The following is a 22,791-nucleotide window of genomic DNA, read 5'->3' on the forward strand; positions in this document are numbered from 1 at the left end:
TGCACAGGCGGGACTGCGTGGGGCTGCCAACGGCCGGGTGTAACGGGGTGTGCGGGGTGGATGCACAGGGTGGGGGGTTTTGGGGGGGGGGTCTCCTCTCTTGCCTGCCTGCGGACAGAGCCAGGCAGGGGCTGCGCTGCTCCTGCCGCCGCCGCCAGCTCCTGGCCCCCCCCCCGCTCCCCCCTTGCCTGCCCCCGCGCCCCTCAAGCTCCCCGGGCTGCCCCCCCGCCCCCGGCCTGGCCGCAGCTCGCACCGGGAAGCAACGAAAGGCCGTGGGGGCTGCGCTTACCATGGTGCCGATGCTGTACGTGGCGGCGGGGCCGATGGTGTGGTGGTACGGGTCTGCCGCTGCGTACACTCTGCCGTAACTAGGAGCAAACACAGCGGTGGGCGTTAGCGACCGGGGTTGGGGTCCCATCTCCCCTCAACAGCCCTCCCTGCCCAGCCGCTGCATCCCCCTGATGCACCTGGGACCCACCCCAGGATCTCCCCGCTTCAGTCCCTCTCTGGACGAGCCCACGGGGAGCACAGGGGCACCGGTTTGCAGGACCCTCTCACTGCGCCGGGCTCTGACCTCATCCCATGGGGCACAAAAGCTGGGGTGTGTCGGACTGGGTGATGCACAGGGTGAAACGGGGCTCCCCCCCCTCCGGGAGCGATGCCTGCGGTGCCGCGGTGCTTACCTGTCGCTGTACGCTGCCGCTGCGGGCTGGGCGTATCTGTAGGCAGCGTAGCCCCCCTGCAGCGGAGGAGAGACGGCGGTCAGGGGGGGCAGCACCCGCCGGGGGAGGCTCGGGGGGCCGGGGCAGCCGGGCACCCCCCCAGTGCTGCCACGGAGCAGCGCTGGGACCCCGCGGGGAGCCGGTGCCCATGCCACCAGGCGCACACCAGCTTCATTACCATTCCCCAGGGGCTTTCACAAACATTAACCTTAAAAAATTAAATTTCCAGAGGAGAGAATGTCACCTCCCTGATCGCTTTAATGAGGTGTCACGTTAGATAAATCCTTCAGCCGCCCGCCTGAAATATCGCCAATGGCTTCTTAAATATGGAGGTTAAATGCCGGTGTGAGACGGCGCGCCAGCGCTTGCCGAGGCCGTAAATCCAGCTTAGCGCTGGCCCTGCGAGGGGCCTGGCTGGGGACACGGGACCCTGCACGGTGCCACCCCGCTCCCGGCCGCCCTCCGGCTGCCGTCCCCAGGGGACGGGGCTGGCAGGGGGCAAAGCCCAACGCGGAGCTGCCCGGTGCCGCTCGCCCCTGGCACAGGGTCCCTGGCATGAGCCGGGCACGGCACTTACGTAGATCTCGGCTCCGTAGAACCCGTCCTGGTAGACGACCCTGCAAACGAGGTGGAGGCGTCAGAGCCGGGCCCGTGTCACCGGCCAGGATCGGGGTGAAGCCGGTGACCTGGGGGAGCTGCTTCCAGCAGCGCAGCCGACGGGCGAGGAGTGGCCATCCAGGCAGCCCCAGGGCACATCCCGGGCTGGGACTCCTGGCAGGGAGGGCAGGGACATGGGGACAGGCGGAGGGCACGGCCGAGGGCAGGGGCTGCCACGGGCATGGAGGCGTCCGGGGGGCACGATTGCTGCTGGGAGCAATCCGGCGGCCAGAGCTTCCCGCGGCCGTTCCCGACACCAGAGCGGCCGCCTGAGCCGGGAGAGAATTTCTATTAAACCAACCGACACGGCTGGAATAACGGTCCATGCTTCGGGGGGGGCAGTGAGCACGTGGGTCACCCCGAGGGGCTGGAGCCGGGGGGGTTTCACAGAGCCTGAGGCCAGGTGGGTGCTGGGGAGCTGCAGCCCGTCCCCGAAGCACGCGAGCCCACTAACGCCGATGCCGACGGCAGCAGAATGGGAGCAAGGCGGCAGCAAAGGGCCCCCCCGCCCCGCGGCAGCCGGTGCCCCCCGTGCCCGGGTACTCACGCGCCGTAGGTGGGGATGGGCGGTGGCGGCGGCGCGGCCCGGAAGGTGTTGTAGACGGCGCGTCCTCGTCCCCGTAGGTGTGCCCCTCGGTAGGCCACGGCCGTCCCCGTGGCGGGGTACGGGAACCCCGTTACTGCAGGAGGGGGGGGGACAAACGTGGGCTTTCGGCGGCAGGTCCCCACGGCTCACGGATGGGACCCCTGCCTCCCGTGCCAGAGTCTGCCCCTGGCCCATGGGGACACGCGGGGATGGGGCGGGGGGAGCTGTGCCCGCAGGGGTGCAGGACAGGGAGAGGGGCCGGGGGGCTGCTCAGAGCAGCGGCGGGGGCAGACACGCTGCGGAGCCAACGCTGGGGGGGGGGGACCTGCAGCAGGGCTGGCCCCGACCCGACATTACCTGCGTAGAACTCGGGGCCGTACACCGCTCCCACCACCGGGTTCAGCTTCCAGCCTGCGGGCAGGGAGAGCTGGTGAGGCCAGGGACGCCCCCCCCCAGCGCTCCCCGCACCCCCAGCTGGGCTCCAAGGGGCCACAGCTCCCGTCCCTGGGGCTGCTGCAGGGTGTGGGGTGCCTGGGGGGGCTGCACCCCCACATCGGGCAGGGAACGGCCGCTCTCCCGCCTGCCCAAGGGTGCGGCGAGCGTTTGCTGCAGCAGCTCGGCGCGGGTGCCCGGGGATGCCCCTGCCCGGTGCAGCTCCGGCTCCTCGCGCGGGCCCTTACCGTTGGTGTAGGGGTTGGCAGCCTTCTTGTTCGTCATGACCCGGGCCGTGGCGTTGTTCACCTGCGGAGAGAGGGGACGGGAGCTCAGCGCCTGCGGGCAGCGGGGCTGGCGAGGCCGCAGCCCAGGGCCCGCTCGGCGCGCGTCGCTGCTGCTTCCGATGCCGGAGCGAAGGATGCCGGAGAGGTGGGACGAGCCTCTGCCCACAGCCACCCCACCGTGACGTGGTCCTACCCTGCCCCCAGCATCGAGCGAGGGGCGGGCTGGTGGCCGATGCCCTGACTGCTGTGGTGCCATGCTCAAGCTGAGCCCCGACGTGCTGCCGCCAGGCTCGGCCACCTCCTGTCCCCACCCCAGCCTGCGGGAAGGACGCGCTTGCGGCAGGAGCCCGGGTCCCTCCTGCAAGCACCCGCGAGCTCCTGCCCGGCTTTGTCAGGCCGCGTTCTCTGACAGGCATCTCCTGGGGGCACCGCTGTGCCCGGCCAGGCCGCCCTTGACGTTTGCGTCCCGCTCCCTCCGCTGCGCGCTGCCCCGCCGGCGATCAGCAAGGTGCTGCCGGCAAACGGGCAGAGCCCGATCCCTCTGCCTGGAGTGAAGAAATAAAAGCCTCCGGGGCTGGGCAGCTGCCTGCACAGCAGGCGCAGGAGCCCTGGGCAGCATCCTGCCCTCCCGGGCGCAGGGGAGCTGGGGGCAGCGCGCGGAGCAGAGCCTTTCTCCTCCCCACAGAGCTCGGGGCAGCTGCGTGGTGGGCACGGGGGCTGCGGGCAGCTGGGGTCCGCCGGACCCCTCCAGGACTGGCAGAAGGCAGCCAGAGCCCGGGCAGGTGCCCCAGCTCTCCCCCAGCGCCGGAGGTTCGGTTGAGCCGGGTGCTCCTTGCGCCGAGCTCCCCAGCTGCCGGCACACATGCTCCCGTGCCGCGCTCACGGCCGCATGCACGTGCCGGGCACGGCTCCCCTGGGGCATGCGGGACCCGGAGCCGCCCCAAAGTGTCCCCTGTCCCCGCTCTGCCCTGCCCGCAGCCCCCGGCAGGAGAGGGCCCCCAGGCAGGGCGGGGGGGACGCACGCACACGCAGGCATGGCACTAGCACACTTATCTGAGCACCTCAATCTTCCGGCCCTCTACGATGGTGCCATTCAGCTTCTCCCGTGCCCGGTCGGCATCTGTGCTAGTTTCAAAAGTTACAAACCCAAAACCCTGTGAGCAGAGGAGAAAAGGAGAAAGAAAGAGACAGAGAGACAGAGAGAGGGTGCGGGGGACAGAGAGAGAGAGGGGGTGAATCAGGAGAGTTGGCGCAGGAGATGAGGCTGCCGCAGTGCAGAGATGGAGAGCCCGGGCTGGGGCCCCCGCTGAGGCCGGGGGTCCCCGCTGAGGCCCCAGCATCGCCCACAAGCTGGGAGAAGAGTCTGGGAGAGGGGCACAGAAAGCGGGGAAGATACAACAGAGACATCCACACACAGAGGGACACGAGCTGCCTGTGTCGGGGGTGCAGAGAGAGCCCTCCCCTCCCTCCAGTGCTCGGGGCGCAGGGACCCCCACGGCCCCCCCGGCCGGCGCAGGGCAGCGGGATGGGGCTGCCCCGAGATGGGGTACCCCGTGCTGGGGTCCCGGGGGGCAGGAGAGGAGGGGAGAGCAGGCAGAGGAGCTGCTGGGCATCCTGGCTCCACCGGGCCCCCCCTGGGGCTCGCCGTAAGGGCGCCGGCCGCGGGCAGCACCCACCTTGGAGCCCCGCTCGTTGAAAATGATCTCCACGTCCAGGATCTTCCCGAATTGCTGCAGGCAGAGAGAGCAGAGGGGTGAGCGCCCGCAGAGCCCCCGGCCCCCCGCGCCCGCACCCAGGGCTGCTGGCACAGGGCTCTGCGCTCGCCGGGCCAGGGACGGGCAGGGGGCTGCCCCGGGGGCCGGAGCACGGGACCCTCAGTGCCATGCAGGGGACAGCCCCCATCCCTCCCATGGCACCCACTCTTCCAGGACTTGAGGAGTATCACCCAAAATCTCCTTAGCCTGCACTGCTCTGAACCCTAATGAGGGCTGGGAAGGGGACAAGGGGAGGGGGACAACGGCTCGGTGTCACTGCCCCCTCCACGCAGGGGCCTTGGTCCGACAGCCTGGCATTAACCAGGGTGCAAACCCTGCGAATCGCCGCTCCTGGCCAGCGCGGGCCCTCGGGACGGGCCAGTGCCGGGGTCCCAGGGGTGCCACGGGGCAGCAGCCGAGTGGAGAGCAGGGGACGCGGGTGGCTGGATGGGGCCGGACTCACCCCGAACATTTGCCGCAGGTCAGGGTCCCGGAATCGGAAGGGGATGTTGGAGACGTGTAACCTCTTGGGCTGCTGCTTGTCTGTGGTGTCTGAGGAGTGTAGCTGCTGGCTGTCTGTCTGTGCCGCCTCGTCTGTCTGCTACAGGAAGCACCACCAGCTGTCAGCCCCTGGCCTTGCCAGCCCCGCATGCCCCGGTGGGGGTCCGGGCTCAGGGACTGTCCCCCTTGCCCCGTGCAGTCCCTGCGGTCCCCAAACCCCGGGCAGCACCCCATGGGTCTCCCCACAGCCTGGCGAGTTGGGGGGATGCCAGAGCGGGATCTCTGTACCATTGGGGAACCCCCAGCCTGGGGAACCAGCCACCGGCCCTGCCTGCACCTCCCCGCCTCAGCCGGTGCTGCCGGCGGGGTCAGGGCATCACCCGCCCCATGAGCGGGTGACATGGGGGGCTGAGCGCTGGGAGCACACCCGGGGGGGTGGGGGGTGACCCACTGCAGACAGACAGCCAGCATTGAGTGGCCTCACACCAGCCTTACCCCTCCCCCAACAGCCCGGTGCCCGGGGGGCCCACGAGTGCTTTTGGGGTGGGGGTGGCAGACCTCGGCTCAGCACTTTCCCGGGCGCTGCGTTACAACCCTGTAATTGAAGGTATCTGGTGGGACGGCAGCCAAGCCGGGAGATTGCAAGTGATTAGAAATGACGGGGCCGGGGGGGGGGCTGCGCGGGAGAGAGCCGGTGGCCACGGCGGGGGCACCCAGCCCAGCACCCCGTGGGACTGCAGCCACGCAAGCACTGCGGCCCCGGCAGCTCCGGCGCTGCCCCCGGACCCCCGCCTGCCCGCCCCCCCCCCCGCCCCCCCCAGCACCGCTCCCCCCTTACCGGTACCGTCTGCGTCCCTGCTATGGACTGTGTGCTGGCGTCGGTGCCCGGCTGCTCGGCGTGGCTCTGTGCTGGTGTGTAGAGGGTCATGGCGTGCTCCGGTACTGTGCTTTGCCCCGAGTAGTCCTGCGTGGGGTGGGGGTGCGGCGGCGCGTACTCTGCGGGGATCCCGTTCTGGGGGGGCGGGGGGTACTGGGCCGGGGGGTAGGGCTGAGCCATCGCGTCCGGCGGAGCCGTGGCGTCCTGGTTACCCTGCCAAGACAGCGGCACCGTCCCCCTTACCCACTGATGTCCCCAGGGAGGGGTCCTGGTCCCTGCAGCCAGACCCAGGCCCCCCCGCCCCACCTCGCCCCAGCCTTTGGTGTGTCCCCCCCAAACCCCGGGTTGTCTCTGTGCCGCAGCAGCTCTTGGGTCGCGTTGCCTGCGGCTGAGCCCCCGTCCTCTCCCGCTGCGGTGCCGTGCCCGCCCGGTGCACCGGGGCTCGGCAGCGGGACGGAGCCCCCCCCGCGGGGCTTCACTGGGGGAGCCTGCCCACGGGCTTCCCCTGCGGGGAGGAAACCAGGGCAGCCCCCGCTTTGGAGCTGAATGTGGGGCAAAGCGAAGCCAGGAGGCCCCAGCATTGCTCCGGGGGGGCTGCGCAGCATCAGCGCCCGGCGTCCCGGTGACGGTGGTGGCAGCGAAAGAGGAGCGGGGCCACGGCGGCAGGGAGGGGCAAACACCAGACAGGAATCAATTAACTGCTAAATATTTGATTAGGCCTTTTGCTCTAACGCAGCCGGCCCGGCCGCCCCGGTCAAATGGGGTGAGCTGCCCCCGCGCCACGAGCCGAGGGCTGTCTGCTGGGGGGGGGTGGGGCTGGCGGGGGGCAGCGTGGGGCTGCCAGCCAGCACCTCTCCTGCACACCCACCCATCCTCACAGCCCCGCGTGCACCCGCGGGCTCCCCCCCTCCCCTTGCACACGCGTGTGCTGCACCCGCCGCCGCACACCAGCACCCACCGCAGCGCCTGGCAGCAGCCCCCCCCGTTCCCCACCCCCCCACCCCGCCGGCAGCCAAGAGCCTGCGAACGCCTGAGCCAGCGCAGGGGGCAGCGCCGGCAGCCCCCCCGGATGCTTTACAACCCGCCGTGGCAGCCTCTCGCCCGTGAAATACAGCTGTGGCTCAGCCCGCGAAGACAAGCTCCTTAATTGCGTGCGCGGCCGATTTACGGCGCGGAGGGATGGCGCGGGGGGGACGAGGGGGGGATGCCGCGCTGCCAGCCACCGTCCCCCAGCTGTCGTGCCCACGAGGGAGGCAGCGGAGCCCACGCCGAGGGCACGGCGGGGACCACGTGCGAACGCGGCGGGGACAATCCCGCTGCAGATCTGCAAGTCACCGGCGGGCTCGCCCGCGCCTTGGCGCGCTGACTCAGCTCCTCGGGGACCCGCCGGCCCGGTGCCCCCCGCCGGCCCGGTGCCCCCCGCCAGCCCGGTGCCCCCCGCCGGCCCGGTGCCCCCCGCCAGCGTGGCCCAGGGCTGCCGGTGTCACAGGACGGCGGAGCTGCCCCCCCCCAGTGCTGCCCCGAGCCAGGCAGCTGGGCCCCCCCCCCCCCCAACAAAACGGGGGTCCCCACCCCGCGCCCAATCTGGCCTCAGCACCCGCATCTGCTCCGGGGAGTGGGCAGACACCCGACAGTTGCAGCGGTTGTGCTCCCAGTGCCCAGCCCTCCCTGCCTGCACCCCAGGGTGCCCAGCCCTCTCTGCCTGCACCCCTGGGTGCCCACCACTCCCTGCCTGCACCCCAGGGTGCCTGACCCTCCCTGCCTGCACCCCTGGGTGCTCAGCCCTCTCTGCCTGCACCCCAGGGTGCCTGACCCTCCCTGCCTGCACCCCTGGGTGCTCAGCCCTCTCTGCCTGCACCCCCGGGTGCCTGACCCTCCCTGCCTGCACCCCTGGGTGCCCAGCCCTCCCTGCCTGCACCCCCGGGTCCCTGACCCTCCCTGCCTGCACCCCTGGGTGCTCAGCCCTCCCTGCCTGCACCCCCGGGTGCCCACCACTCCCTGCCTGCACCCCCGGGTCCCCGACCCTCCCTGCCTGCACCCCAGGGTGCCCAGCCCTCTCTGCCTGTACCCCTGGGTGCCCACCTCTCCCTGCCTGCACCCCCGGGTGCCCGACCCTCCCTGCCTGTGTGCACGGAGCCAGCAGCAGGAGCAGCCTGCAGCACTCCCTCCTGTTCCGCGCCGGACACTCGTCCTTGCTGCCACCACAGCCGGGATCAGCCGCCGCCGCAGCGGGGACGGGCTCCGCTGCCCAGGCAGGAGGAGGCGGCAGGGAAGGGGACGCAGAGGGGTGCCGGGGCAGGGACTGTCCCCAACCTGCCCAGGGCTCGGGCCCCACTGCCTCCTCGCCAGCCTGTCCTGACAGCCACGCTCACGCCTGTTATTAATAAAGGCTGTTGCAGTGCTTGTCAGCCCAAGTATTATTTCATTCAGGGACCGTTAGGTTCCCATGTTTTGCCGCTCGCCGGGGCTGCTGGTGCTGCAGAGGCGCAGATCTACAGCTCCCAGTTCCACCCTCCTGCCAGCGCTGCCCGTCCACCCCCGGCGGGGATCGGGCTGCTCGGCTGGGTGCTGGAGGGGCTGCCGGGGGCCAGGGCCCCGCGGGGAGGGGGATGCCGGTGGGTTTGGCTGCATGATGCTCGCTGACGTCACGGGGAAACGGCTGCTGCTCAGCCCCGCACCCTGCGCCGCCTGCGTCCTCCCCGGTCCGCTTGCAGCGCGGGAAAAGCCCCAGCCCCCCCTCTGCTCCTCCTGGGCGGGTTACGGGGCCCCAGCCCCACAGCAGCTCCTTCCCTGGGTCCCTCCCTGCGCCCAGTGCCCGGGGGGGTCCTGGAGACCCACCTCAGCACCCCAGGGGAGGCAGCCAGATGGCACCAGCCTGCAGCCGGGTGCTCCCAGCTTGGGGTGCCCGGATGCACGGGGACTCCGTGGGTGCTGGTGGCTCTGACAGGCGTCCCTTGCCCGTGCACCGCCCGTCCCTCCCGGGGGCAAGGGGGGTGCTCCTGCACGGCGCTTTGTGGGGCAGCTTTCCACACTTGCATTAAAGGAAATTCTGATTATTAATGGCCCACGGCCCTCACTTAGCAAACGAGACAGGGTATTAGTGCGGTATCTGAGACCGAGTGCAGAGCAAAGCCGGCGGTATTTAACCTGGCATGGGGGGGCAAAAGCAGCACCCCACCACCCGTGCTGCTCGTCTGCCCGGGCAGGACGCTGGCAGGGCTGTGGCACAGCCCTGTGCCCAACCACCCTGGCCCTGGGGACAGCATGGGGAGCCGAGGCCTTCGCCGTCAAGGGGAGAAGCGGCTCTGGGAACGCGGCACGTGCTGCTGCATCCCGCTGCTTGCCAGCTCCTTGGCAGAGCACCGCGCCGAGGAGCCCGGGGAGCCCCCGGGGCCAGGGGAGCCCCCCGAGAGCCCCCAGGTGAGGTCCCCTGCGCGGTGTCCCCTGCGCAGTGTCCCTTGCCCTGCCTGCGGCTCAGCCCTGTGCCACCAGCCCTGCGCAGCGGCTGCCGCAGCAGGCAGGAGGTAGATATCATCTTTAGCTGATTAAATGTCCCTCATTAACGAGTTTCTTTAATTAATGAAGTTTTTTTGTTTGCTCCACTTGCTTTCTCCCCACCGCACTCTGCCTCCTCAGCACAATCCAGGCCATTTCCTTTCAAGTCAGTTAGCGCGTGGGGCCGGTTCCTGCCGACGCCGCACTTTGGTGATTGTGCCTGTCAGCTCGGGGCTGACGACGCCATTTTTAACATTTGCTCCTTTTAAAGAAAATAACGCACCGGGAGCCCCCGGACGCAGAGGACGTGCCTGAGCAATTAGCCAAGCGCAGAGCGGGCGAGCTCCCCCGAATTACCGTCCCCCGCTGCCACCCGGCCACGGACGGGCTGTGCCGTGGCCCCATGGTGGCCCCAAGGCCGGCCAGCGAGCCGTGCCCGCACTCAGCCAGAGCCTCTGCTCGCACAAACGGTCACGATTTACAACCAGGCGCAGCCTGTCCCGGGGCTGCTCCCCTTGCCCGCGGCCACCACAAACGTGCCCAGTTTCCTCCAGAAGCCTCGCAGCCATCCCGCCACCTCGGCCCGTCCCTGACCTCATCTCCAGCCCAGGGCAACCCCCTGCCCTCGGCCAGCTCTGCCTGTGGATGTCCCCTTCCCACGCGCTGCGCCCAGACTGGTGCTGCTGGTGCGGGGTGCCGGGGTGGCATGGCACCACCAGGTCCCAGCATGGTCACCTGGCCCCAGCATGGCATTGCCAGATCCCAGCATGGCACTGCCGGGTCCCAGCATGGCACTGCCAGGTCCCAGCATGGCACTGCCGGGTCCCAGCACACACACAGCCTGGCTGGAAGCCACCATGCTGAGCCCCGGTGCAGCTGGGGAGGGGGCACGGTCCCGTCACCACACACCTCCCCACCGCCAGCGAGAAGGGAGCCCCAAGGGCAGGACGCACCGAGGAGCCTGCAGCCACGGGTGTCGGGGAAGCAAAGGCAGCACGGATCCGCAGGCAGCCAGCCCAGCTCCAGCCCCAGTGCCTGCGGCTGTCCCGCTCCTTCCACTGGGAGCCAGCAGGGAGGGACTGCGGTGGGTCCCAGCCCCACTGCAGCACCCAAGGAGGCTGCCAAACTGTTCCCGTGAGCGGCACAGCCTCAGCGGGCAGCACATCCCGCAGGCAGCGAGCGCATTACTCTGGCCCGGGCTGGATCCTGCCTGCTCGCTGCCCGTCAGGGCGTCCCCTCAGCCTGGGCTCGGGGCCCAGCGCTGGGAAGGGTGCTGAGTAATTCCCCGAGGGCACCCCAGCTCTGCCCGCACCAGGAGCCCCCGCCGTGCCCCCCAGCAGGACGGGAAAGCCATGGGAGCATCTGCCCTCAAGCCCAGCAAATGCCCCCCGTGGTGGCAGGAGGGTCCTCGCATCCCCCCTGACCCCTCCAGGCACCCAGGGGTGACACGGCCGTGCCGTCACCGCTGGCTGCCGCGAGGTTGTGCCCAGCACGGCTCATCTGTGTGACAGCCACAACGTCCCCCCTTCGATCCAGCCGCTCGCTCATGCTAATGACTGTCAACATGAAACAGAGGCCGTGAAGGGGAAGAAAATTACTCCCTGAAAAGGAATTGACTGATCCCCGTCATTTCTCAAGGAATCACTGACCTGTGAATATTTCATTACCCAAAATGCTGCGCCATCCATACAAAGCAGCGCGCCCGGCCCCGGGCAGACACCAGCCCCAAGCCCCGAGCTGCAGCGGGGTCGGGGTGCTTGCTGCGGGGACGCCCCCGGCCCCGGGAGGGACAAGCCCTGCAAGAGACGGCAGCGGGTCGCTTCTCCTCTCCTCCGCAGAATGGGGGCCATTGCGGCCCCACAGAGAGCTGGGGGGGCTTGGGGGGGGAATCACCCCCCCCCGGGAAGGAGCTGTGAAAGGAGGTGAGGAGCTGCGGAGGCTGGAGGTAGCAGCCGCCGTGCTTAATGTCTTCATTAACGAGGAGGCAGGGGAGGGGTGAGAGCCTGCTAATGGCATCTGCCAGGGATGCTCAAGTGGGAAGCTCTGCAAAGAGCAGCGGGGCTGGAGAGAACAGGCAGGACCCGAGGGGCTGGAGGGATGAGGGGAGGAGGAGGAGGAAGAGGAGGAAGAGTGGGGGGGAAGGCAGGGCGGCCTTCCAGCATGGGAAAAAGACCATTTTTCCAGGCTCCCACACACCGACCCAGCACCTTCTGCCCCCATTCCCCTGCGCCAGGACCCTGAAAGAGGAGCTGCCCGGGGCAGGGGGGGCTGGCTCCTGACCTAAGCCCGCTGACCCCCCCGGCAGACCCCCCGCGGCACAGCCAGGGCCGGACGCTGCTCCCCCTGCCCGGGAGCGCGGGGAAGGAGGACGCAGCGGCCAGGCTGTGCCCGGGAAGAGGGGGATGAGGCGCCAGCCCGGTGCAGACCCACCCGTGTGTCCCCGTCACCTCCTGCGTGGGACACGGGGGGAGCAGGGTCCGGGCCCGGCTCCCGGCTCCGCCAGCCGGAAACTTCGGAGCTGAGGCTGCATGAAATATTCATGAAGTAAATGGTGCAATTTCATCTGCATTCAGCCAACTTCATGTATATTTCAGAGTATTATGAAATGATAATGTTGTGTAACCAAGGCGAGGCAGGGGGGCTGGGGGGCTCCCGGCCACCCCCCTCCTGCACACGGCTGACATCTCCCTGGCTGGCGTGTACCTGTGCCGCTGTGCCGGGGCGGGACCGGGCTGCATCACCGCCGGAGACACGCCAGGATCAGGCCCGCAACGAGCGGGAGGACTGCAGCTCCGGGACACACGGCACTCTCCTCCCTCCCGAGCAGCTCCCGGCATCGCCGGCGTGCCGGGGCTCACCCGCAGCAGCTCCCAACCCCGAGCAGATGCTGCTGGAGGGCAGCGTCCAGGCCACCCCCCCAGGCCCAGCTCTTCTTACAGGCACACCGGAGCGGCGCAGATCCGGCATACGCCGTGCCGGCCAGGATTCCCAGCAGTGCGTGGTCCCCACCAAAGGGTTTGGGACAGACAGACGTGCCAGGCACAAGCTTGGCTGCGGAGCCTGGGGACGGGCTGGAAGGGACTCGAGTCCTCGGCAGCATCCGCCTGAGCCCTGCAGACACCGGAGTGCCGGACGCGGCACCACACGGTCACCGGGGCGGCCAAGCCACGCCAGAGCCTGGTCTGTCTGCTGGTGCCGGCAGTCCTGGGGGGCAGCCACTGTCTCCCCATGGCTGGCAGGGACTGGGGGCTCTGCTGCTCTGGGAAGGACTGAGGGTGCCTCATCCCCAGTGCACCCAGACGAAGAGGCACCGAGGGGCTCTGGAGGGGACAGGGCGCCTTTGGGTGCCAGCTAAGGCGCATGGGTGGCCGTCACAGCCCAGGCAGAGGCGGGCAGGGTCCGCAGAGGAGCATCTTCCTCTGGCGGGGCCACGTCCTGGCTGGGCTGCCAGCCCTGCCCGGCCCTCGAGTGGGTCCCACCGCGGGTGCGGGGAGGCGAGCGGGGACCAGGGTGCCCGGCCCATTGCGAGTGCCCCCGAGCGGCTCTGCCGGCTCCCAGCCCTGCCCCGGCTTTCGGGAGACAAGCGCAGGCGCAGCGCTGGGCTCGCTTCCCCGGCCGCTCATCCTGCCCCGGGCCCTTGCGCGGGGCTGCCAGAGCTACCGGCAGCCGGGTCCATCCCGGCTGGATCCAGACAGCTCAAGGCGCAGCGAGCGGTGGGATGAACGGCCGCATCCACCGGCCTCCTGCCTCCCCCGCGAGCACCGCAACGGCTCCGGCCCCATCCCCGCACCGGGCCCCGCAGCTCGCCGGTCCCCACTGCCCGCACCCCGGCCCCGCTCCTGCAAAGCCCTTGGCACCCAGGAGCCCACCCCCGGCTCCCGGTCACTGTCACGCCGTCACCGCGCCGGGGCTCCGGCACAGCTGCACGTGGCGCATCGCAACCGCGCGCATGCTCGCACCGGCCGGCGTGGGTGCTCGGGAGCCGCGGACCCGTGTGCGCGCCCGGACAAGCTCTCACGCAGCCCTCTCTAATAGGCAGTCGGGAGCATAATTTTTCCTCTAATTACATATTCAGCACTTCTGAGAAAATGAGATTTTGGTAATTCAATTGGACTGAGAAGCAGGGCTATAATAAAATGAAATTTGTAACAATCGCGCAGTTAAATTAGTTAAATGGAGAGGAAGGAGCTGTGGAAAATTGACCCCTCGATCTCCTAAAGACTAATCAGACATTTGAACCGAGTTGTGCTAACAAAGCCCCCAGGGTGTTGTGGCGGCAGAGCGAGGGGGAAACAAGAGACGCTGCGAGGGAAGAGCTGGAAAACAGCCGGGAGCGCACGGTGCCCCAGGCTGGGATGGGTTTGGTGGGGAGGCTGCTGGGGACGATGCCGGTGCCATGCCCTCCGCGGCGCCGGCCATCGCCAGGACCCGGTGGCCAAGGCCGAGTGCCGGGATGGTGTTGGGCCTTGGCCACTGGGTCCTGGCGATGGCCAGTGCCATGGAGGCCACTGTCCCCACCGGCTCCCGGATACCTCGCCGGGGTCCTTGCCGGGCACCGGCGCACAAGGGTGCATGGAGGATGGGGGGAGGTCCCTCCCTGCCAGCGGGGACGTGGGCAGCCGTGCCCTGCGGTGGGACCTGCCACGAGTGGGGACAGCCAGTGCAAGGGCACCAGGACAGGGACGGGCACGGCACGGCACGGCACGGCACGGCACGGCACGTCAGGCAGGCATGCTGGTCGGGAGAGGGGCATCCCGTGAGCTGGAGGGGCTCTGCAGCAGGTACAAAGTAATTAGCCTCAATATTTATCTCGTTGTTCGTCTTTTTTATTTTTTCTTGTAAAAGAAAAGGAGAAAAAGACGAGTTTCTCATTTGCAAGTTAATTAGTCTAATTAGCTCTAATTAAGAGCTCCCCACACAATGCAGATCACAAATAAGCTGCCACTGTCGCATGCTCCCGCTCTCCTCTCCCCATTTTTGATTTTATACAAGAGCCGTTTGAAGGCTGCGGCTGGCGCGGTGGCGGGGAGGTGCCGAGTGGGCGCAGCCGGGGTTGGGGGGGGGGACGCGGGATCCCCCCAGGCTGGGGGCTGCTCTCCCCTGCAGCCGGTGCCAGGGCTCCTTCGGCACGCTCAAGGACGGCCCCGCTGCTGCTCCCCGGGGGGACCCATCCCAGAGCCAGAGCTCAGCTCGCCGCGGGCCCCCCGCCCCCCCAAGACCGAAGCAGGACCCATATGGGCGTCCCCTGCTCCCCTGCCCGCACACCCGGTCCCTGCACATCCTGCCAGGCAGCCGGAGCGGGGACGCAGCCAGCACAGCCTGGCTCGAGCACAGACCCCGAGGCTCGAGCTCCAGCCCCAGCAGCACAGTGTGTCCCCGGCCAGGCCGGGTGGAAGGACAGGGACAGGAATCTGCTGGTAAACACCGGCCTCACCCGGGCCCGAAAGCCACTGGAGGGATGCTGGTATGGTGGGCACACGGTGCTGGGGGGTCCCCATCCCTGCAGAGAGCTGCCGGAGGACACAGGGGAGCGTCGTGATCCCCGGCACGGTGCCGGGCACGGTGCACGGGCAGCTCATCGCGACGCTTGGCCGCGTGGCTTTGCCGCCTCGGCAGCGCCGGTCCCCTCCCTGGCTCTGCCACAGCTCGGCTGGAGGGGGACGCGGTGGCAGCGGGGTGAGGAGCAGGGGGCCAGGCAGTGTGCCCCCCGCCCCGCCAGCCCCCCCGCGCTGCCGCGGGGCTCCGGGAGCCGCGGCAATCATGGCAGCTTATGTGTCATTTTCTGCCCGGGTAACGCCAGCGGTGAGAGATCGTGGCTCGGAGACGGGGGAAAATCATGACAAAGTGCTGTAAGCCCGGCGCTCCGGCAAGGGGGGAGCGGGAGCAGCCAGACCTGCCACGTGCCACCGCCGGGGCCACCACCCCCATACCCCCAGCGAGCCCCACCGCCAGCACACAGCAGCCCCCGCGCCTGGGTGCTGGCCACAGGGACCCGGTGGGCACCCAGCCACCCTGGCTCTGCAGACACGCTCCAGCCCCAGCACCCGTTTCATGCTGGTGGGAGCCCCCCCGGGACTGGGGCGCAGCACCCCCCTGGCTCTGTGATGGAGGGGGAATGGCTGAGATCCCCGAGAGTGGGAGCGGGACCCGGCAGCTCCCCAAAGCACCCTGCCTTCCCCGGCAGCGCCGGCCGGTGCCGCACACCGAAACCCTGGCAGCACCAGCACGGAGGGGGGGGCTGCCCGAGCGCCGCTCCCGCACCGTCCCCACAAACTGCCTCCCCCCGCCGCGTCTCCTTCCAGCGCTCGCCTCACTCTGCTTAATAGGCTGCTGCTGCCAGGGATCCCATCTCAGCGGTGCTGCTCGCCCAGGGGCTGGAGCGAATCCTGCTGATGCTCTGCAAACCCTGGTTGCAGCCGGGACGCGATGGCTGCTGGGGAGGGGGCCCTGCCCCAGGGGGGCACCGGGGCTGGCCACTGCCGGAGCCGGCTGGATGCTCGGGAAGGTACCAGGGGAGCAAAGCGAGAACCCGGCGGGGGGTCACCGGGGCTTGGAGGGGATTTGGGAACCGCCCCTGCAATGCCCGCAGCCCCGGGGGGGTGCCCGTCCTGCGGCAGCCACCACAGACCCTGTCACCCGCTGGGACGTGGCCTTTCGTCCCTCCCCGGCCGGACCCTGTGCCCAGCCCTGCGCCTCCCCCAACCTGCAGCCCACCGAGCTCGGGGCGGGGGGCTGCTCCCGCCTGGCTGGCCGAAGGCTGGTGGTACCCCGAGCCTGCTCGCCGGCAGCAGAGTCTCACCGAGGCGGTAGTCACGGCACGGCCAGGAGCGCAGAGCCCCCCGGCACACGCTGCCGGGCTCGTGCCGGCGCAGCGGGGCTCACCGGGCGATAGCCACAGCCTCGGCACGAGCCGGGATGCGCAGGCACTGCCTCAAACCCGGCCTGGCACACGGGTGCCTGTGTGTGCCCTGTGCCGGGGGGGCTCGTGCCCACCTCCGCCCTCGCCGGGGGCTGTGGTTTACCAGCAGCGCTCCCCGCTCAGGCCACCTCCTGCCCCTCCTCAGCGGGGTTCCCACAGCCTGGGAGCCTCCCACACCCCGCTGCCCTGGCCTGGGGGGTCCCAGCACTGGGAAGACCCCTGCTCCTTCCTCGGACCTTTGGTTCCCTCCTGCACCAAGGCACCCTTCTCAGCATTCCACACTGCCGGCACTCGCCCCGGCCCCACGCCTGCTTGCCAACACCAGCTGCCCCTCAGGGACTAACGCCCTGCCCGGAGGGGCTGCGCTGTCCCCGCTGCTCGCCAGCAAGCCCTGGGAACGGGGCAGCATTGCTCCCCCCGCCCGCGGAGCTGCCGCCGGCACAGCCCCGCTGCCAACGTCCCTCCGGCGCGACGGACGCCACGCACCCACGCGTGGGAGCCCCGTCCGTGGCCGGGAGAGCCGCTGGGGAGCCCGGACCCCGCCGTGACTCTGCAGATCCCTGGAGGAGCCCGGGGTGCTCAGCCCCAGCGCCCAGCACCCCTCCTGGCCCTGGCTGCAAACCCGGGAGCCGGCCCAGCCCTGGGGCAGCGCAGGAAAATCGGGTGTGAAATGGCCTTTCTGACTTGGACACTGGGCCCTGAGCAAGGGCGGACGGGGGCAGCCAGGGGTGGGGGGCGGCGGGAGCCAGCGTGGGCAGCCTGCGCCTGCTCTCCTAATTAGCCTTTCTTCTTTGTTAAACCATACCCCTCCACCGACTGCCTGTAATGCTTTAAAAGAATGATAGATACTAAATTTAATTTAATCTACTCATTCACCCATCACTATAGTACTAAAATAGGAATATACCTATAAAAAGAGCATCAGCAGGCAGTGTAGGCCTAAATTACAGCTATTGTGGGAAAACCAGCTTTGCAAAGTCAAAATTAATATCAGTGTTTTCAATATAATGGAAAAAAAAAAAAAAAAAAAAAAAGGAAAACATGTTTTTTGCAGCTTTAAAGCCTGGCCTCCCCTGTGCGAGCGAGGCGGCCGCTGCAGTGCGGGCGCTCGGCCGGAGCCGGGAGCCGCTGCGCTGGGTCCCGCGTCCGCGCAGGCAGGGGGAGAAACCGGGTTTGAAACGAGCCCGCTGCTGCACCACGCTACGATATCGCTCGGAATAGACTTGCTCCCTAAAAATATAATATGCTAAACTTGGCAGCAGCCCTTTTGGAAAGGAATTTTCCAAGCAGCCTTTTGCAGAGGCAGTTTCCCGGCGGGCCAGGCGCTGCTCAGCCGAGCCTCCTGCGCCGGGGGCCGGGCAGCGCGGTGCGAGCGCGGGCACCGGGGATGCCCCCGGCGAGCGGCACCTCGGGGGCAGCTCCACACGTCTGCCCCGCGCCCCACGCTCGCGCCCAGCCCCGCACGCACACCACGGCCAGCACTGGGGTCTGTCTGGGGTCAGTCCTGGAGCAATTTGCTGCTCGCTTGTAATTACAGCGGAGATGCTTCCTGAGCACCCAGCTCCCTGCACCCAGCTCCCTGCTGAGCAAGAGCTCACCGTTACCAGCAAGCCCCACCGCAGGACGCGGCGTTCTGGCTTGCCCCGCACCGCCAGTGCGGGTTGCTCCACCGCGGACACCCCCCGTTCCTGCCACGGCCCCGGTGCTGGAGCGTAGCAGGGCCGGGGACATTCCGGCACGCAGCACCACGCAGAGCGCCGCGAACCACAGCTCCCACAGCCGGGGCTGGGGCGGCCACGCAGAGGGAGCTGGGCTGGGCGAGCTGCCGGGTGCCTGTGGCCACTTGGATGAGCCACTTGTGCTGCCGGAGCCCGGCAGTGGCTGGGTTTTCCCTGGTGCTGGGCTAATGGAAGTTTTGCAGACAACTTCATCGCCTGGTCGTTCCTTCAGATACCGGCACTGCCAAAACCGCCGGGGCTGGGGAGCTACGAAACATGAGCAGCCTGCTCGGGAGCAAACACAGCAAACGCCAGCAAGCTCCCTGCGGGGAGAGCACGTGCCCCAAGGGGATAAGGCCCCTTCCTGCGCCCAGACCCTGTGACCCCCCAGCTCTTGGAGCCGTGGGGCTCAGGCACCATCCGCGGGTATGCGCCCACCCCGGGTCTGCTGCAGGGAGATCTGCCTCCCTACGTACACACACACTCTGGACAGGGAATCACAAACCAGGGGGTCTAACCCGGGCCCCCCTCAGACCCCATGTCACAACACCTTTGGGGAGAGCGGCTTAAACCCCTCCAGGCATCTCTGGCCCCGCAGAGGTGAGTCGAGCCAGCGGGGCAGAAGCGAGCTCCCCGAAGGTGTGCGCATCCTAAATCCAGAGTGAATTCCAGGATAAAACAGCGGGCACCGGGCAGGCCCATTGCTCAGCCGGGCAGGCCGAGGCAGCGCGTGCCCTGTGCCCCCTCCCCGCACGACGGCCACCAGCGACGTCCCTCGGCCTCGCGCCTCGTTGCGACACGCACCAGGAGCGCCCCGTCCCAAGCGCTGGGTGCAGAACCTCAGCAAGGGACAAGCCCTGGGGAGAGGACGGAGATTCTGGCCTCCATCATGCTCATTAGCTGGGTGAAAATCCAACTCCAAATCTCCTCATAAAACCCTCCTCCCTGGCTCGCGAGTCCAGCCCCGCTGCCAAGGAGCAGGAGGCTTCTGGGAGAGTGGGGAGGAAGAAACGCTAAACGCGGTGGTGAAATTAAAACAAACAGGGCGATGGGGGAACCCGGAGCTGCTGGGCGCCGAGGGCCGCGCACCGGGGAAAAGCTTCTCCTTCCCGGCGACCCCAAACTCCCCCGGTGCGCAGCCCCTGCCCACCCGCAACGCTGCCAGCCCCCGCTGCCTGCAGCCCCAGCCCCAGGCGAGCCCCGCACACGAGGGGATCCCGGCCGGAGATCTCCCCACACGGGCTCCGGGCCCCACATCGGTTCAAAGCATCCATGGGCTCCCTCCAGAGGCACAGAAACCTCCCCCGGGGACGGGTGCTGCTCGGTGTGGGATGTGCCTGAGCAGCGGCTGCGGGGACCTCGGTGCAGCCTGGGGAAGCCGAAACCGAAATCCAGCCCGGCCGCAGCTCTCCCCAGCCTCTGTCTGCAGGAGGGCGCAATAAATCACGCCCCTGTCTCAGCCGGCCTCTGCAGCAGCCCCCGCGTAAGCCCCGGCCCCGGGCACACCCCGCCGCCGCACTTGTGTAACCAGCAGCAGCCCCAGCGTTGCCAGCCCCGTCTCCGGTCGGGGTGACCCTGGGCCTCGCCGTCCCCACCGCCAGCGCAGCCGCGCTCCGGCCGCAGGCTGCGGGCACCCCGCCGGACCAAAACGCTCCCCAGCCCTTCCCCGCCGGGGCGGGAGAGTTTGCGCCCGCGCCGCCTGTCCTCGGCTGCCGGGCGAGCCGCGCAGGCCACGCCGAGTGCGGTGAGGATGCTATGAATTTTTAAACTCCTGAAAGCACAAATGGAGCAGTTCGCCCGGCTGGAAGACGGGATTTCCGACGCAGCAAAGAGGCTTTTGAAGAAAACGCTGCCTCTCCCCGAGCTGCGCTCCCCCCGGGATGATGAGCCCGGAAACGCGGCGTGCCGGGTCCAGCGCGGGGCCCACGGGCAGCCCCGCGGGACAGCACACCCCGGCCAGAAGTTAAGGACCAAACCGACGGGCCGGGCACCCTCTGGCCGGGCTGCCCAGTCCCGGGGCTCACCCAGACCCGCTCCCCCCCTCCCCGGTCCCTCTGCAGCACCTCCCTGCCGACAGCGAGACAAACCCACGCACGCTCGACCCCGCAGCCCGGCTGCAGACACGCACGACGTGACGGCACACACACACACACACACACAGAGCCATACATGCACACGCGTGTGCTCGCACGAGCTCATCACCTTCCCTCCTCCCCAGAGGCTGCTCAGGCCATGCAGGAGCCTCATTCCTTTCTCCGAGCATCCATCATCGCCGCTCGCCTCTGCCGAGGCGGGGAAGGCTCTGCCTGCCGCACTGCCCGCGCCTCAGCCGCTCTCCAGCCCCGGTCGCGCTCCCAACCGCCTCGGCAGAGAAACCGGAGAAAGCCCCAAGGAACCGCGGCCGAGGACCACTGGCCACCACTGCAACACAACTGGCCGGAGCCGCGGGGCTGGTGCCGGCGAGGCCCCGCGGCTGGGGAGGAAGCAGTTAAGCTCTGACCCTCTGCCGAGAGGGAACCAGCCAGAAACACGTGTGAACCGGAAAGCAAAAAAATCCCCCGGAGAGGGTGACTTACCTGTTGGAGGTAGAGGAAGGCTGGAGGACAGGGGAGAGAGTGAGGAAGCATGCCTGAGTTGGAGACAAGGAGGCAGCCCGAGTTAGCCATGGAGCACAGCATGTGTCGACAGGTAGCCGTGAAGCTGCTCGCGGGTCCGTCCTCTTCCGCACAACCGCTATCCTCGTCTTCCCGGCTCGCCCCTCGGGCTCTCCCCTCCTCGCCGTCCCTCCCGACCCCTCGGCGCGAGTTAGGAGGGATTCATCTGCGCCGCGTGCCCCCGAGCAGCGCTCGCCTGGTCACTTCGGTGCCATCAGACACTGGCACTGAGCGCACGGTCTGCAAAGGGTGTGTGTGAGCCAGAGCGGGAGCGGAGAGAGAAAGGAAGGGGAGGAGGAAGGGAGAGAGGGCGAGGGAGTGAAATAAAAGGGGTGGGAGTTGGAGGAGGAGGGGGAGTCCCCTGTGCATTCAGACATCAAACAGAGCTCTGTATAAAATGAAGAGAATCCGTAATGACATGAGAACAGCTGATCCCGCACTTAACCCCTCCGCCGCCGCTCGCAGATGGCTTCCCCGCCGCCCGGGCAGCCCCCGGCCACACGCCGCCGCGCCGGGGGAGCGGGCGGGCAGGATGGGGCCGAGCGGGCAGAACCGTCTCCCTTCCCGGCGCTGGCTCCCCAGGGACGAGGGGTCTTACCGGGAGTTTCGGTGATGCGAGGCGGGCGGCCCGGGAAGCCGCGCCGAGCAGCCCCCCGCGATGGCAGCGCCGGGGCGGGCAGCCGCGGGACTCCCCCACGCACACACAGCCGGACACGTGCACACGCACCACGCTCTCCTCGGGAGACACACACGCAGACAGGGACGGGCAGGGAGCCATGCAGCAGACCCAGCTCCGCCTCCCCGGAGAGGCACATACCTGCTCACGCCTGCGGCCCCGCAGCGCGCACGGCCCCGGCAGCCACGCGCTGCACCGCCGCGGGCTCGTGCCACTGCAGACACGGCCAGTAGCCCGCCGGCCCCGCCACGTGTGAAGGAGTGCGAGCCCAGGGCAGGGCCTGCCAGCCCCCATTGGCACCCCCCAGGGTGGCACGGAGGGGCTCTGCCCGCAGGCTCCAGCCTCCCCGGAGCGATGGGGACCCCCTGCCCCGAGCACCTCTCGCCTGCGGCAGGCGGGGGGCCGGCCCTGGCAGAGCTCAAGAGGCTTTTTGGCATTTCAGCCTGGCCTGCCAGAGCTGCCAGGGGCCCTGATGCATCAACACCACGCGCACCTCTGTCACAGCTGCCATGGCAATAGCCTGCGTGCCGGTGCCCGTGAGGGACAGCCGGCGTGGGCACACACGTGTGCTCGTTCAGGTCCCCACTCCCACTTCGCGCCTCCTCCCATCGCAGCCACGCAGGAGCCCCGGCACCCTCGGGTGCCGCAGAACCCCGCGCTGGCACGGGGGGTCCCCGCCCCAGCACCCCGCTCCGTGTCGCACCCGACTCCAGGAGCAGCCGGGCCGGCGTTGTGCTTGGGCATGTAGGAAACAAAACCTGGGCTCAGTTCAGTTCCCATCTCGGCCAAATATGATGCACAAAGGCAGGTCTGTGCCAGCAGCTGCTGATGCTCCGACTCCACCGGAGCCTCCCGCACACGACCAGCCCTATTCGGAGGCTGGGATTTTCCACAGTATCCCCAGACATAGCGACATGCTGCAGTGTCCTGGTACACTCACAGCGGTTCCCGTTTCTGCTGCAGATACTCAACAGCAGCGGCGTGCGGCACGGCCGGCCCGGAGCCACCGGGCAAACCTGGTGGGAACAAACAGCTCTGGGAAAAGCCATCCCGGGGAAGCAGCGGCCGGGGATGAGGGGGTGCCAGCCCCCCTACGGGGTCCTGTGGCTCCAAAGGGACTGCAAGGTGCCAAATGGGGGAGGGGATGCTGGGCCGGGAGGGGGAGGGTTTCTCATCGCCCCCGTGGCACCGAGAGCTGAAAGGAGGCTGGCAGCGAGCTCCCGTGTCCCACCACGACCACTCGCCCTCCAGCTCCTGAGGGGTCATGCCAGACCCCGGTGCAGCGGCCCGTCCCACGCACCTCGGTGCTCAGACCCCGCGCTCCTGGCTCGCCCCCACTGCCCCCCTCCCCAGGGGCTCCGGGGGCTCCGGTGCCGCACTCTCCCGCACGCTCCAGTGCCCGGGGCAGGACGCAGGGCAGCTCTGCCAGGGCTGGGGGACATGCACGTCCTCCCACAGCCCCTCGGGCAGCGGAGGGGAGAGGGGCCCCACCGGGCACCCCTGTGCACCCTGG

At 68.8% G+C, this 22,791-nt stretch overlaps 1 protein-coding gene across 11 annotated transcripts in view; it reads right to left on the bottom strand.

Annotated features, from left to right (window-relative positions):
- Positions 1 to 22,791, bottom strand: part of RBFOX3 (RNA binding fox-1 homolog 3) — a 178,855-nt gene that overhangs the window by 1,531 nt on the left and 154,533 nt on the right. For 5 of the 11 annotated variants that reach the window (XM_042802438.1, XM_042802435.1, XM_042802439.1 and 2 more), the window contains 11 exons: positions 20,525 to 20,842; positions 5,778 to 6,029; positions 4,902 to 5,039; positions 4,361 to 4,414; positions 3,746 to 3,838; positions 2,646 to 2,706; positions 2,323 to 2,376; positions 1,927 to 2,059; positions 1,300 to 1,339; positions 684 to 739; positions 290 to 368 (listed from right to left, as the gene is read on the bottom strand). In XM_042802438.1, coding sequence (XP_042658372.1) covers positions 290 to 368; positions 684 to 739; positions 1,300 to 1,339; positions 1,927 to 2,059; positions 2,323 to 2,376; positions 2,646 to 2,706; positions 3,746 to 3,838; positions 4,361 to 4,414; positions 4,902 to 5,039; positions 5,778 to 6,029; positions 20,525 to 20,626 — 1,062 coding nt within the window. In that variant the 5' untranslated portion in view covers positions 20,627 to 20,842. Of the gene's footprint in view, positions 1 to 289; positions 369 to 683; positions 740 to 1,299; positions 1,340 to 1,926; positions 2,060 to 2,322; positions 2,377 to 2,645; positions 2,707 to 3,745; positions 3,839 to 4,360; positions 4,415 to 4,901; positions 5,040 to 5,777; positions 6,030 to 20,524; positions 20,843 to 21,200; positions 22,579 to 22,791 lie in introns of those variants that run through there. The other 6 variants (XM_042802443.1, XM_042802432.1, XM_042802442.1 and 3 more) reach the window with 4 other exon arrangements.

This window comes from Tyto alba, unplaced genomic scaffold (assembly GCF_018691265.1).
Source record: "Tyto alba isolate M040663 unplaced genomic scaffold, T.alba_DEE_v4.0 Super-Scaffold_39, whole genome shotgun sequence".
Taxonomy (NCBI): Eukaryota; Metazoa; Chordata; class Aves; order Strigiformes; family Tytonidae; genus Tyto; species Tyto alba.